The sequence below is a fragment of the Danio aesculapii genome, chromosome 19 (genome assembly GCF_903798145.1).
Source record: "Danio aesculapii chromosome 19, fDanAes4.1, whole genome shotgun sequence".
NCBI classification, from domain to species: domain Eukaryota; kingdom Metazoa; phylum Chordata; class Actinopteri; order Cypriniformes; family Danionidae; genus Danio; species Danio aesculapii.
Genome location: NC_079453.1, coordinates 8,477,896 through 8,493,318, shown reverse-complemented (window position 1 = coordinate 8,493,318; position 15,423 = coordinate 8,477,896). Strand labels below are relative to the sequence as shown.

The window sequence follows — 15,423 nt, the reverse complement described above, 5'->3', positions numbered from 1 at the left end:
GGAATTACAAATATGTACATATGTTCAAATATATATTGCATTATTTTGAAATAGTGTCTAAATTAGGATGGATCTCATCATGACACCAGCATTCAGGAAATACCTATTTATTCAATCACTTATTTGCTAAAATGTTTACTTACAGTAAAACTTTTGCAATGAAAAGCCATGGACGGGCTGATCCTATTGCACATGCATTTCTAGGAGCTTCTCTTTCTGATGCAAAATGGATGAGAGGAGAGTTTTTGAATAAATCATGCAACATAATTTGCGTTATAGTCAGTTAGCCAGACTTGTATTTCTGCCACTATTTAAACACAAAAAGCATGTCTTGGCACATATTGCTACAGTGTTGTTATTATCCTGTTTGCAGCCTAGTTTGCTCTGCATTTTGCTTCGCTTTCAACATTATGGAAACAATCTGCTGCATCTGTATTCTCAATTTCTGCGTTGTCAGCTGGAGAACTTTACACTCCTATTAGGGCTTTTATGGGATTACAATCTTGCTCTAAATTTGAAAAACTTGCAAAGCTAACACTACAAACATTACAATAATGGTTTGCATTTTGAAATCTTTTTAACTACTGCTTTTTTTCATATGACAGAGCACCTGATCTTTCAGAACTTGAATTACGGTGAAACGTTGAAGATCAAGCTTCATCTAGACCACACCAAGGTCAAAATGGTCTACATCCCAGACTCTGACCACAAAGAGCGGCTGATCCTGGACCAGGGGGGGATGCCGGTGCCGCTAGACCCCTCTGTGGAGGGTCGGGTGTCTGTGGAGGGCTCAATGTTCTACTTGAAGAAGGTCAAAGTCAGCGACAATGGTGTCTTTCGAGTGATGGACTTTTCAGGCTTTCGCATAACTGACGTCTACCTTCATGCGGAGCGTGAGTAGAGAAGTTTTAGAGTAGAGAAGGGATAATTCACCCAAAACTGAAAATTCTGTCATTGTTTACGCTCACTCGTCACAAACCTGTTTGATTTACTTTGTTTGTTGAACACAAAAGAAGTTATTTTGAAAAATGTTGGAAACCTGTAATAATTGACGTCCATAGTATTTGTTTTTTATACTGAGGACGACAACCCAGCAGCCACAGGACGTCAACATGACTTCAGATTGATGTCGTACACCAACGTCATGGAGACATTGCATTTTGTTTTAAAATGAAAATCAGGTTGACGTCAGAACCCAACGTCAGGCCGACGTCAGTGTCCAATGTCCAACCTAAAATTAACCAAATATCAACGTCTAATGATGTTACAGCTTGATGTTTCATTGACGTTACTACTATGACGTCTATCAGACGTTGGATTTTGGTTGCCATACCTGACGAATAAATTTCAGTATTTGATGTCTATATGACGTTGGTTTAAGATGTTGGCTCGACGTTGGAGTTTGGTCACTATCCAACACAACCTAAAATCAAGACATCAACGTCTAATGATGTTACAGCTTGACATTGTGTGGATGTTACCTCTGTGATGTCTATCAGACGTTGGATTTTGGTTGCCATATCTGATGAATTAATGTCAGTATTTGATGTCAATATGACATTGGTTTAAGATGTTGGCTCGACGTTGGAGTTTGGTCACTATCCAACACATCCTAAAATCAACCAGATATCAACGTCTAATGATGTTACAGCTTGACGTTGTGTGGACGTTACCACTATGACGTCTATCAGATGTTCATTTTTGGTTGCCATACCTGACGAATAAATGTCAGTATTTAACATCAGTATGATGTTGGTTTAAGATGTTGGCTCGACGTTGGAGATTGGTCACTTCCCAACACAACCTAAAATCAACTGCACTGTAAAAAATAAAAAGTTGAGTTAACTTAAAATTTTAAAGCAACCGCCTGCAAAGAAATGTGGAGTTTATTAAGCTTCAGTGGTTAAAGAGTTGTCAAATTATTTTTTTAAGTTGACTGAAAAGGCTGGTTTAATCAAGTATAATTTACGGAATAATTTGGCACAACTTCAACCACTGAAGCTTAATAAACTCAAAATTCCTTTGCAACTATACTTTTATAACTAATATAGATTGGGTCAAATATAACTGTCTGATTTTTGGGGGAAGTCTTCAGGTGTTTTTCTGGAGGCCTTTTCTAAAATTCTTTAAGTTGACACCTATATCTTAATTATTTTTTCTCTGTTTATTTTTTAAAATGTGTTATTTCATTTTATCCTGTTGTTTGTTTTGTTGTTATTATTTCCATTCATGTTATCTTATGCATGCATGTTTTTTGCCTATGTAAATAATATTTTACCTTATTGTTTATATACTTTCTTTAGTGTTTATTTATGTTTTCCTTATAATTTCTTGTTTGGTGAATTGTATCAGTGCATGATTTTCGGCATGTTATGTACATCTCTATGTATCAATATTATTTTTTATTGTATTTACGGTGTTATTTTCTGTCTGAACTTAATAAAGCTATATATACACAAGTCAGAATTATTAGCCCCCTAAATTATTAGACCCCCCCCTGTTAATTTTTCCCCAATTTCTGTTTAACTGAGAGAAGATTTTTTTTCAACGCATTTCTAAACATAATAGTTTTAATAACTCATTTCTAATAACTGATTTATTTTATCTTTGCCATGATGACAGTAAATAATATTTGACTAGATATTTTTCGAGACACTTCTATACAGCTTAAAGTGACATTTAAAGGCTTAACTAGGTTGATTAGGTTAACTAGGCAGGTTAGGGTAATTAGGCAAGTTATTGTATAATGATGGTTTGTTGTGTACACTATCGAAAAATTTATAGCTTAAAGGAGCTAATGATTTGGTCCTTAAAATGGTGTTTTAAAAAATAATAACTGCTTTTATTCTAGCCGATATAAAACAAATAAGACTTTCTCCTGAAGAAAAAATATTATCAGACATACTGTAAAAGTTTCCTTGCTCTGTTAAACATCTGTTGGGAAATTTTTTAAAGAAAAAAAAATAAATCAAAGGGGGCCAATAATTCTGACTTCAACTGTGTATATATATATATATATATATATATATATATATATATATATATATATATATATATATATATATATATATATATATATATATATATATTGCACTGCAAAGATTAATACTAGTTTTAACATGTCTATAACTTGACCAATTACGTGCAATCTTTGCAGTGGTGGAAAGAGTACTGAAAAATCATATTCAATTAAAAGTACCATTACTTGCCTAAAATGTAGTGCAAGTAAAGTAAAAGTATCTGTTGTAAATATTGCTCAAAGTATAAGTAAAAAGTAGCCCTTTTAAAAGTACTCAAGAATAGTGAGTAGTGAGCACTTACATGTAAGTTATGGATGTGTGTAAACGTAACATTCTGTAGTGCATTTAATTATTGCCCAGCAGGCACACAACATCATAAGATGTTAATATTAGGTTAGATTTAGGTCGTGACGTCAGGTGACCAAAATTCAATGTCTAGCCAGCGTCTAAGAACAACGTTATTTTGATCTCCAATAACGACGTCAAATGATGTTGACATTTGGTTAATTTAAGGTTGAAAAGTGACCAAAATCCAACGTTGAGCCAACATCTTAAACCAACATTACACTGACGTCAAAAACATTTGTGTGACATTTTGACAATTTGACATTTATTCATCAGGTATGGCAACCAAAATCCCACATCTGATAGACGTCACAGTGGTAACATCTACACAAGTCAAGCTGTAACATCATTAGACATTAATATTTAGTTGATTTTAGGGTGAACGTTGGATATTGATGTTGGCTTGACGTTGAGTTCTGAAGTCAACCAAATTTTCATTTCCAAAAATGCAACATCCCCACGATGTTGAGGTACAACATCATGTTGACGTCTTGCGCCTGCTGGTTGTTTAAGGCCAATTCGGTCATCATACTGTAAATATCTGTCATCTTCTCATCAGTGACATGCATCTGAACAGTCTCTGGGTCAATGTGTGTAAAGATTTTGGACATTTTCTTGGACACTTTTAATGCTTCCAAACAGTTTGCGGCAATTTTAATGAGCCATGTCTTGACATAATTATGAGGCGATTTATTTTCTGTGTGTGATCTGATTGGACGGGAATCACAGGACTGATTTTTCTAATCCCCATAGACAAGAAAAAATAAAGTAGTGACTGCAGGTTGAAGGAAAGTAGTGGAGTAAAGGTACTGACACTGCAATAAAATGTACTCAAGCGAAAGTAAAAATACACATTTATAAAACCACTTAGTAAATTACACTTTCTAAGAAAAACTACTCAATTACAGTAGTTTGAGTATTTGTAATTTGTTACTTTACACTACTGAATATTCAGGATAACCTTACTACAAAGTATCTTAAATGCACTTTGCGGAGGTAACAGGTCATAGTAACTACTGCCTCTTCTTTTTTTGAACCATTGTTTATCCCGAGTCCCCTACATAAACATTATGCCGCAAACATGAACAGAAGCTCAACAATTCCTTTCTGATGCACAAACCTCATTGGTTTATGTGGAAGCTAAATAATGAATCTCATTGGTGCTTGAGCTTCAAGTAAGCAAGTTTCATTCTCTGTCACCAAATTTAAAATCTGTAAACAATGTTTGCTGATCAGTGTTCAGTATATGACGAGTATATTAGCATAAAAGGCTGAATTAAATCTGACAAACAATTTTCAACACGAATAGTCTCTTCAGAATTATATTATATAGTCATATAAGTTTTAAATCTCTTTCTGAACATTTAAAGTGTTTTGGGTGGATGAACTTTCAAAGAAAGATATGACAAAGAGATTCATTGGTGTTTTAAATATTAGTCTTTTTCTATGGATTTTGAATGACATGAAGATAACTAAATCATGACTGAATTTTCATTTTGGGGCGATGTCTCCACATTTAATATTTTTCCCTGTACCCATGATCTTCTCCCGTTACAGCCTATAAGCTTCCCCAGCTGTATGCGGCGATCCTCTCCTTGCTGGCTCTGCTGGCATTTCTGCTGCTGGTGTGTTTGCTGTCTTGCTTGATCAAGGTTCACCGCCGGGCGGAGAGAGCACGTAAGATCACCCTAATCGCTCAGCAGGCTGGAAAAAGCGACGGAGACGCATTCAGACAGGTAAACCAATCAACCTCTGACACCCTAGACGTGTAAAAGTGAATTAGTGTTCACTTAAAGTGCTAAGATTCAATAAAAGCACACATAGATGAGGATCCACTGTTTGAAAAGAGCACTGAAACCCTGTAAGATGGACTACCATTCAAATGTTTGGGATCAGAAAGATTACAAAGAAAGGCTGCAGTAAATAGTTTTAAAAAACAAAATAAAATAGGACACATTCAAATAAATGCTGTTCTTTTTGATGTTCTGTTCGTTATTCTGACCATTTCAAATGTTTTTTCATTATTTATACGCTACTCTACAAAAGAAATAATTACAAGTCCTCAGTGCTTGTGTAATGGAGGCCAGCTAGTGAAGTGCTGTGCAGGTAAACTTCACTCGTCTGACTAGAAGACCTCCATGGTCTTTAGCCTCTTTGTTAAAGCAACCGATTCGCATACTAAGTGGGTTAAAAATGGGGGCTCGTCGGGGATGGGAGTGAGGTTTAGGAGGGTGAGTGTAACTGAGGCCAGCTAGTGAAGTGCTATGCAGGTAAACCTCAGTCCTCTGACCTGACAGACGCTAGAGGCCATGGTCTTTAGCCTTATTGTTAGAGCAACCGACTCCTGTGCAAAGAATTGCTGATTTAATCCTAGTTCAGAGCGGGTTGGGTGCAGTGGGACCGGTGGGTTACACATGGGGGCTCGTCCGGGATGGAAGTGAGGTTTGGGGGCTGAGTGTAATGGAGGCCAGCTAGTGAAGTGCTATGCAGGTAAACCTCACTCCTCTGACCTCTAAAGATGCTCTAGCTACAGACGCACTTGCTTTTTCTGTTTATTTTGAACAGACTTCTTGTGATGCATATTAAAAATAAAACTTAACATATATATAAGTAGACTGCGTATTAAACCGCCAACCTGATTTTACCAAGTAGGACATGTTTCTGGATCTATGTTGATACTGGAACAAAATTCCAATCAGCCAATCAGAATTAAGGGATATGTTTATCTTTTATTTTAAGTGTAGGCTTACGATTAGGTTTATGCACTTTACATGATTGTTATCCATCTATTTTTTCCCTCTGATTTTGGGAATAATTTACAGTTATGGTTGGGTTTAGGGGTAGGGAAACAAAAATGATGTTCCAGGATCAACATAGATGTTAATCCAGGATCGCATCGTACTTGGCAAAATCATGACATGCGTAATAAACTTTTAAAGGTTGAGCCCAACCCTCTCCTAACAACAGAAAAACAGTAATTGTGCTTAGATTTAGTAAGCTTCGAAAACTGAAATCACTTTGCTTCAAAAACTAAAAATGCTCAGACTTGCGTGAGCACCAGATGAGACAGAAATTTGATATTTCCATTGTTTTGTAATATAAAATGCAATTTACGGACATGCGTAACTATTTCACACTTGCGTCTTCTGCAGTACCTCACACATGAGTACCGTGTTTTAGACATCATGTCAAGATGAAACAGTTTCAAGGTTGTACATTAAGTGGCGTTCAGTACTGTCAGTTTCACAGCAGTTGACCAATCAGAAGAACTCGAAAGTGAAGAAAGCATTGCAAACTTTTGTGTACCACACTGTAAAAAAATACAGGGTTCCTTCATGTTGTCCTAATACTAAACAAAGTAAACTTAATAGTTTTTACAAATTTAAGTGAATTAGACACAAAATAACTAAGTTGTCCTCCAAACAAACATTAAAAATTGTGTTGGTTCAACTCATATTAAATAAGTGCTTTGAAGAAGCAGCAGAAGTATTGTTATGAGTGCAGGTTGACATGAAAATGACAACATGGTGGAACTTTCAAGCATTTACATGGCTGCTCAGTTGTTGCTCTGCGGTGGTCTTTTCTGCCTCCAGTGATTGCACATCTAGACTGACTTTATTTGTCATCGGAGTGCTTGACTTGAACCATCACCCCTGTATCGTGACCGTTTGGGACGCATACACTACTGTTACACCCCTAATATACATAACTATGTACTTTTAGAAAAATATATTAGAAAAGCACAACTATTTTCAATATAAATTATAATAATAATCAGTGTATTATGACTAGCAAATTGCCATTAGAAAGATTTTTAAAGGATCATGTTAAAGCAAAAAACTTAAAAAATGCAGCTTTGTAAACTCGGGAATAGATAATATTTTCATTAAAATAGCAAATAGTTATTTTAAATTGTGAATTTGTTTCATGATAAAACAATTTCCACTTTATTTACAGTCAAGTAAACAACATAGGCTCATTCTGAAAATTTCTGGAGATCGTGAATTATGTATCCAGAAGTAGGATATGGCTGTATTTCATCTTTAAAACGAACGCTACGAGGTGGCATGATGTCGTTCCTTTTCGCACAACCAGCTGACCACTTACCTCCATGTGGACAACTTTCCCGCTGTTACCAGTTTGTCCAGTTAGCTCGCCATGTAAGTCCGCGGACTTGAGATGCAGAGAGGAGTTAACCGCAATGACGAGTTCGAGTCTGGTGAAGAACGATTCCAGAAGGGTCAGACAAAAACAGAAGCCAAAACATAAAATAATCAGACGAGGGCTTTTCTTTTTCTGGATTTCTATTCAAAACAATTCCAGTTGGGTTTAGGGAAGTTGGTGGGTGGGTCAATCGGTGCTTTTGAAAACACTATCAGTTACAGTAGGTGGGTCAGTCGATCGTCAGTCAGTCAGTCAGTCAGTCAGTCAGTCAGTCAGTCAGTCAGTCAGTCAACAGTGGCCTCTGGTGGATTTACGCGAGAAGAGCAGGCACGAATGGCACTAGCGAGAGAAATTTGAGATCTCAAAAAGCGTACACAGCGCCCTCTGGTGGATTCGCGAAAGCAAAAACTGTAAAAAAACGTACCTCCCGGGCATATTTCGCGATTTTCAGAAATGCATAGAGCGGTATATTTTCAGAATAAGCCTAGGTTGCAGCTTTTAGGGTGCTTTGACAACTGTGAATCGATTCATTTGTTCCGAAACAGGGATTACAATTGTTACATTGTTGCTCTTTGTTCTTGGTGCGATTCGCTTTCACACGGCAAAGTTTCTAAACGGACCAAAAGAACTAAAACAAGTCACGTGTGAGCAAACTCTCCTCACATTGGCCCGAGTTTCAGGGTTTATTTTGCAGAGTCCCACTCAGCTGTCAGGGGGGATGGTGGTTTGGTGGTGTTTGACAGGGTGCACGCGACGAGTCTGAAGAGCGAGGAGGGAAACGCACGATTTCCAGATGATTATCACTCGTTTGCGGACATCTGGGAGTCTCTGCGCATTTGCGGGATACTCCCGAAACTTCCGGGATGTCTGAAATGACCTCCTGCCCTACTCATAATTCTCTCTTCATATAGCCGTATGCCTATTACTTATCCATAAAACACTGTGATATATCCGGGCTCGGTTCGTATCGCTTTCTCACTACAATCGATCCGCTCCAGAGTTCGTTTCAATCGAGCCGAGACCACCTCATTCAAGTGACCTCAGAGCGATTATTTTGGCGCGATTGCTGGATTCAAATATGCCAAACGAACCGCGCCAACTGGGCAAACGAGACCGGTTCCGAAACAAAAGTCTAGGTGTGAAAGCACCCTTAGTCACCATAAGAATAATGTTAAAAACAAACCCAATAAAAATGTTAATAAAATAAAAACAATCCTAATATTTTTGAATGGTAGTTAATCTTATGATTAAACGGTATATAATGGTAATAAACCATTAAATGTGAGTGTTCAATGTTTGTTGTCTATTTTATTTTCATTGATAATGAAATGAAATGAAATTTCTCAGGTTATCCATTGATTTTATGTTTAATTATTCTACTTCCAGGTAATTTGTAGTCTGCCTATGCCCTCTTTTTTAACGATATGTGTGTTGTCACATCCTCAAGAAACACCCTCTTTTATTCCCAGCTCTTAGAAAGTTTTCAGATGTATTATTTCCAGCAGCAAAGCAATCCAGTCCTGCCAGTTACCTTTCATAACCCATCAGTCAATACAAATATAATCTGTCTGTTTGTCTGTGGAGTGCTAAGTGAGACCGAATGTGTGTGTTCTTCACCCAGAGACATTTATTTCTGAAAGAGGTTTTGTGGTGGTTAGCTTAACACTTCATCTGCGTTGCATTTCTCCTCTCTAAAGGATCGTCTGATGGAGTCCCTGATGGGTGAGAGAGCTTTGCGTTCTGGTGTCGTATTTTCCTATATAGTGCTAAGTTGATCAATCTGTATCGGTGTTGTGATTCAGGGCCTTCTGTCACTCTTTTAGTGACTGTGTTTCTGTCCATTATTCCTTTCCGTTTTCCTCTCAGATCTCCTGAGATGCTTAACTTCAGGTGTATTGCACTGATTTGAAGTCTTAATATGAATAGGTATAAAGGTACATATACACCTGTGCGGTAAAGCTTCTGCCGTGCTTAAACACACACATGCACATATGCAATATATGTATATGGTGAGTTGAATATGACTGTATGTGTATGTGTGTATATGTGTGCTGACTTCTGTTTATATGCTGCTGTGTGAATGTGTACATATGGCTGGCAGCGATTAATGGAGTCATAACGTGTTTATTATTGGAATTATGTCACATTTTCTTTAACATTTAATCGGCTTTGCTTTGTAATAAAGGTATGTGATACTGTAGATACAAGAATGTGTTCGATACGGAATGCTAGCATGCTAAGCTGTATATACTTTTGATTTACATTTCAGCTGCATCTTAATCTGAAGCAATTGATGCCAGGTCAGAAATAAAAACGTGTTTAACGTGTTCAATCCATAAACCTTCGTTAAAAGTACACTGTAAACAAAAAATTCCTTCATGTTGTCACGACACAAATCGATTAAGTAACCTAATCGTTTCTGCAAATTTAAGTGGATTGAACATAAAACTATTTAGATGTCCCAAAATACCGTAAGAATTGTGTTGTTTCAGCTCATTTTAATTATGTAGTTTCAACAAGCGGTAAAATTTTTTTTGGAGTGTATAGTTCATTCAAGGCTATACAGTGGCGCAATGGGTAGCACATTCGCCTCACAGCAAGAAGGTCGCTGGTTCGAGCCAGTTGGCACTTCTGTGTGGAGTTTGCATGCTCTCCCCGTGTTCACGTGGGTTTTCTCCGGGTGCTCCGGTTTCCCCTACAGTCCAAAGACAAGACATGCGCTATACGTAAATTGAATGAAGTAAATTGGCCGTAGTGTATGTGTGTGTGTGGATGTTTACTAGTGATGGGTTGCGGCTGGAAGTGCATCCGCTGTGTAAAAACGCATGTTGAATAAGTTGGCGGTTCATTCCGCTGTGGCGACTCCAGATTAATAAAGGGACTAAGCCGAAAAGAAAATGAATGAATAGTTCACTCGAAATTGAATAATTTTATGAGATAATAGATAATTTACAAGGTAATTACCAGCGAACATATCTAGAACATAAATATATTTGACACATATTCTCTATTTACATTCCTTTGGCTTATTCGCTGCTTTATAAGTGGTCACCACAGTGGAATGAACCACCAATTATTCTCTAAACAAATCAAAAATAACAACATAAAAAGAATCTCAGAGATTTGAAATCATTTGAGAGTGAGTAAACGCTTTGTGACATTTCATTTTTGAGTGAAGCATCTCTTTAAGTCAGTTTAAAAAACATTGACATTTTTCAAAATTCCCACTAGATTTGCCACAATAATGTAATGTTTTATACTGGTGCAATGTCATGAAAGTGTGTCCAACATTAAAGTTGATAGTCTTCTTACTATAGTAATAGATAATTCATTCATTTTCTTTTCGGCTTCGTCCCTTTATTAATCTGGGGTCAACACAGCAGAATGAACCACCAGTTATTCTCTAAACAAATCAACAACAACAACATAAAAAGAGTCTCAGAGATTTGAAATCACTGTAATGTTTTGTACTGGTGCAATTTGTTGAAAGTGTGTCTAAAATTAAAGTTAATAGTCTTCTTACTATAGTAATAGATAATAGTTAATGGAAATCTTTAAAATAGAAGTCTTTTTTCCACCTTGACGTTCATTCAAGTGAAAAGTTTTTTCTTTTAATTAGGAAAAAATTTGGGCAAAATAATAGAGGACAGCTGGTCTCATTCGATTGACAGGTAAAACATCATCAAGCTGTATAATATATACAAATTTAAATAAACAAAATATATATATATATATATATATATATATATATATATTTATATATAATTTATATATAAAGTTGAAGTCAAAATTATTAGCCATTTTTAAATATTTCCCAAATGATGTTAACAGAGCAATAAAATTTTCAACAGTATGTCTGATAATATTTTTTCTTCTGGAGAAAGTCTTATTTGTTTTATTTCGGCCAGAATAAAAGCAGTTATTATTTTTTTATCACCATTTTAAGGACAAAATTATTAGCCCCTTTAAGCTTATTTTTTTTCTATAGTCTACAGAACAAACCATCGTTATACAATAACTTGCCTAATTACCCTAACCTGCCTAGTTAACCTAATTAACCTAGTTAAGCCTTTAAATGTCACTTTAAGCTGTATAGAAGTCTTGAAAAATATCCGGTAAAATATTATTTACTGTCATCATGGCAAAGATAAAATAATTCAGTTATTAGAAATGAGTTATTAAAACTATTATGTTTAGAAATATATATATATGTGTGTGTATATATATATATATATATATATATATATATATATATATATATATATATATATATATATATATATATATGATGTGCACAGATTAGCCCCTTTAATAAACAGTATTAAAAAAAATCTTTCTGTAATGCTTACCTCTGGTTGGCTGCTAGGTGGCGCTGTGGGATAATTTTTGTTGGAGAAGGAAGCTTATTTTCTATCATCTTTTTTTCTTACAGTACATTAACTTTATAAAGTAGAATAAAGTTGCTCCCCAGACCTCAAGCTTTTCAAGGGTTTCATCATTCTGCTAATGGTCTTGTCTTCTTAATGCGACTAAACTGATTCCTTTGTGGTGTTGGTTTACCATATTAATATTTTACACACTTGAGCTGTACATTGTGTAACCTGATCGTGGTCTTCTGACTCCTGTGCTGCCTCACACACTTTGGTACCATGAAGCTAATGCAGTCTGTCAGTGTAATTGATTATAAAAAAAAGAAAAAAAGCTTAATTTATCATTAGTTGCGAAGTCCTCATTAGGTGACTATAATTGAAGGGATAGTTCACTCAAAAATCTAAATGACCTTGTTATTTATTCTTTCTCTGATGTGGTTTTAACCCTTTATGAGTTTTTTTCTTCTGTTGAACACAAGTGAAGAAGATGTTTTGAAGATATTTTTAAATACTTTAGTATGAAAAAGTTTTTCTATGGAAGTCAATGTGTGTCAGCCAACAGCATTCTTCAAACTATCTGATTTTGTGTTTAACAGAGGAACGAAACTCAAATAGGTTTTAAGGACGAGTAAATGACAGAATTTTTATTTTTAGGTGAACTATCCCTTTGAGGCTATCATCACTGAAACTGTATAGCTCTTAAATTAACTCCAATTTTAACACTTTTCTCAGTGTTCGATTTCAGAATTTTGACATAATTTTCATTTTTGGGTAAACTATTATTTCATATAACATTTGCTATATTCTACGACCATGCTATATTTTAGTAACATTATGATATATGCTATTAACATTATCTTTGGCTACTGTGCTATATGCTATTAACATCTTTATCTATGTGCTACTAACATGCTATATGCTACTAAAATGATCTTTATCTACTATGCTTAATACTACTAACATGATATATACTACTAACATTATCTTTATCTATATGCAACTATCTTTATCTACTATGCTAAATGCTACTAACATGTTGCTACTGACATCATCTTTATCTACTATGCTAAAGGAAACTAACATGCTATATATTACTAACATTATCTTTATCTAAATGCCACTATCTTTATCTACTATGCTAAATGCTACTAACATGCTATATATTACTAACATTATCTTTATCTACTATGCTAAAGGCTACTAACATGCTATATTACTATCTTTATCTATAAGCTACTATTATCTACTATGCTAAATGCTACTAACATGCTATATACTACTAACATTATCTTTACGCTATAAGCTGCTACTGTTTTTGCTACTAACATCTTTATCTACTATGCTAAAGGCCACTAACATGCTACACACTACTAACATGATCTTTATCTACTATGGTATATGCTACTAATGTTATTTTTATCCACTATGCTATATGCTACTAACATTATCTTTATCTACTATGCTATATATTACTAATGTTATCTTTATCCACTATGCTATATGCTACCAACATTATCTTTATCTACTATACTATATGCTACCAATGTTATCTTTATCCACTTTGCTATATGCTACTAACATTATCTTTATCTACTATGCTATATGCTACTAACATGCTATATGCTACTAAAAAGATCTTTATCTACTATGCTATATGCTACTAACATTATCTTTATCTACCATGCTATATGCTACTAACATGCTATATGCTAGTAAAAAGATCTTTATCTACTATGCTATATGCTACTAATATTATCTTTATCTACTATGCTATATGCTACTAACATGCTATATGCTACTAAAAAGATCTTTATCTACTATGCTATATGCTACTAACATGATCTTTATCTACTATGCTAACGTGTTATTTATCTACTATGCTATATGGTACTAACATTATCTTTATCTACTATGATATATGCTACTAACATTATCTTTGGCCACTATATGCTACTAAAATTATCTTTATTTACGATGCTATATGCATAAGAAATAGCAAGTTTAATATGCTACATGCTAGCCAGCAATTAATCATCTGTCAGCCACTATTATTATTGAAACTGTATAGTTATTAAATTAACTCTATTCATTACACTTTTCCCAATGTTCGATTTCGAAACCTTTTTGTTTCGCACACCATCTTCAAAATGCTGCACACAGCAGAAGTGTCAAGTTTAATATGCTAGCATGCTAATCTGAACACAGCCACTCAGACTCCAGCAATTAATCATCTGCCAGCCAGTGAAATTCACCTTGTCCATGTGTTTGTCATGTTGTTTACCCTCAAAACCTTATGGGTAAGTGTGTGTGTCAGGGTTTTTACTAATAGCCCCATACTGTATATATGGTGTGACACTGTGAACGGCCAGAGAGTGTTGTTGTGTTTTAAACAAGCAACAATGTGCCATCAAATTGAAATCAGATTCAGATATATCATCTGTTTTCACAATGTTACAGTATACAGTATATGCCATGTGTGCGCAGAATATTTATTCTGGATCTGCTGATTTCTCAGGCTGTTTTCACACTCGGTTTGACTGGTTAGTCTGAAGTTCATTTCCACCTCCTGTCCCTGCCTTCGCACAACATTTCAACATCGCAGTATTTTGGCTGTAAAATGCGATTCGTTTGCATCACCGGCACGATGTGAGCACCAAACAGCAGATGTCTGCCACTGTAGCCAGATAACAGCTCAGGAGAGGGACAACGAGCCAAAATGGAAACGCAATATTCATCTCATTTGTTGCCTTCATATTTTAGTCCCTTTTATTTTTTTTTTCTAACAGATTTTTTTTTCGTCTGTCATAATAACAAAAGCGCTGAATGCTACTTGCTGCAGGCAATTTCTGCAGGCAAACAGGAGTGACAGATGCATTATTAAGGGAATGCAGGTAAACTGGGACACTTTTTTCTCATATTGAGAGGATTGTCAAAATAGGCACCAATTTATTTGAGTTCACTTCAGCATCAGAAGCAGTTCACTTCTGGAAATAACAGACCATTCTTCACATTTAATATATATCTAACTCAGATTATCAAAGGTTTCCTGGTTCAAAAATAGCTTTAAAGGCCAAAAATTCAGATTGGTGTAAAATGGACTTTGCTTTAAACCGCAAACTGTTGTGTGAAAAAGCCATTTTGCTGATTTTTGTACTGCCGTGGAGCCACAGACTGCTCTTTATACTTGTTTCTGACTTGTCTATTTATGTTTTTCAGGTGGTTCATGAAGCTTATACTCGATTTGCGGAGGAGTCTACTGTGCAATCCACATGGGAAAACAACACAGAGAGCACTGAAGTTGAAATCAAAGTAGGAAATGTAGTTTTTCTTTAATTGTTTGCTACCAACATTATTTTTAGCTTTTATCATGCTATATGCTACTAACATTATATTTAGCTACTATGTTATATGCTACTAACGTTATCTTTGTCTACTATGTTATATGCTGCTAACTTTATCTTTAGGTACCTTGCTATCCTTGCTGAAAAATAAACAGCTTAAACCAGCCTAGACTGGTAGTTTTA

The 15,423-nt window shown here is 35.3% G+C and overlaps 1 protein-coding gene across 1 annotated transcript in view; it reads left to right on the top strand.

Moving 5' to 3' along the window:
- The window catches only part of LOC130246206 (uncharacterized), a 37,514-nt gene that overhangs the window by 17,436 nt on the left and 4,655 nt on the right, over positions 1-15,423 (top strand). The window contains exons 6-8 of the mRNA XM_056479082.1: positions 606-893; positions 4,923-5,101; positions 15,116-15,208. Of these exons, the coding sequence (XP_056335057.1) occupies positions 606-893; positions 4,923-5,101; positions 15,116-15,208 (560 nt within the window). The remainder of the gene's footprint in view (positions 1-605; positions 894-4,922; positions 5,102-15,115; positions 15,209-15,423) is intronic.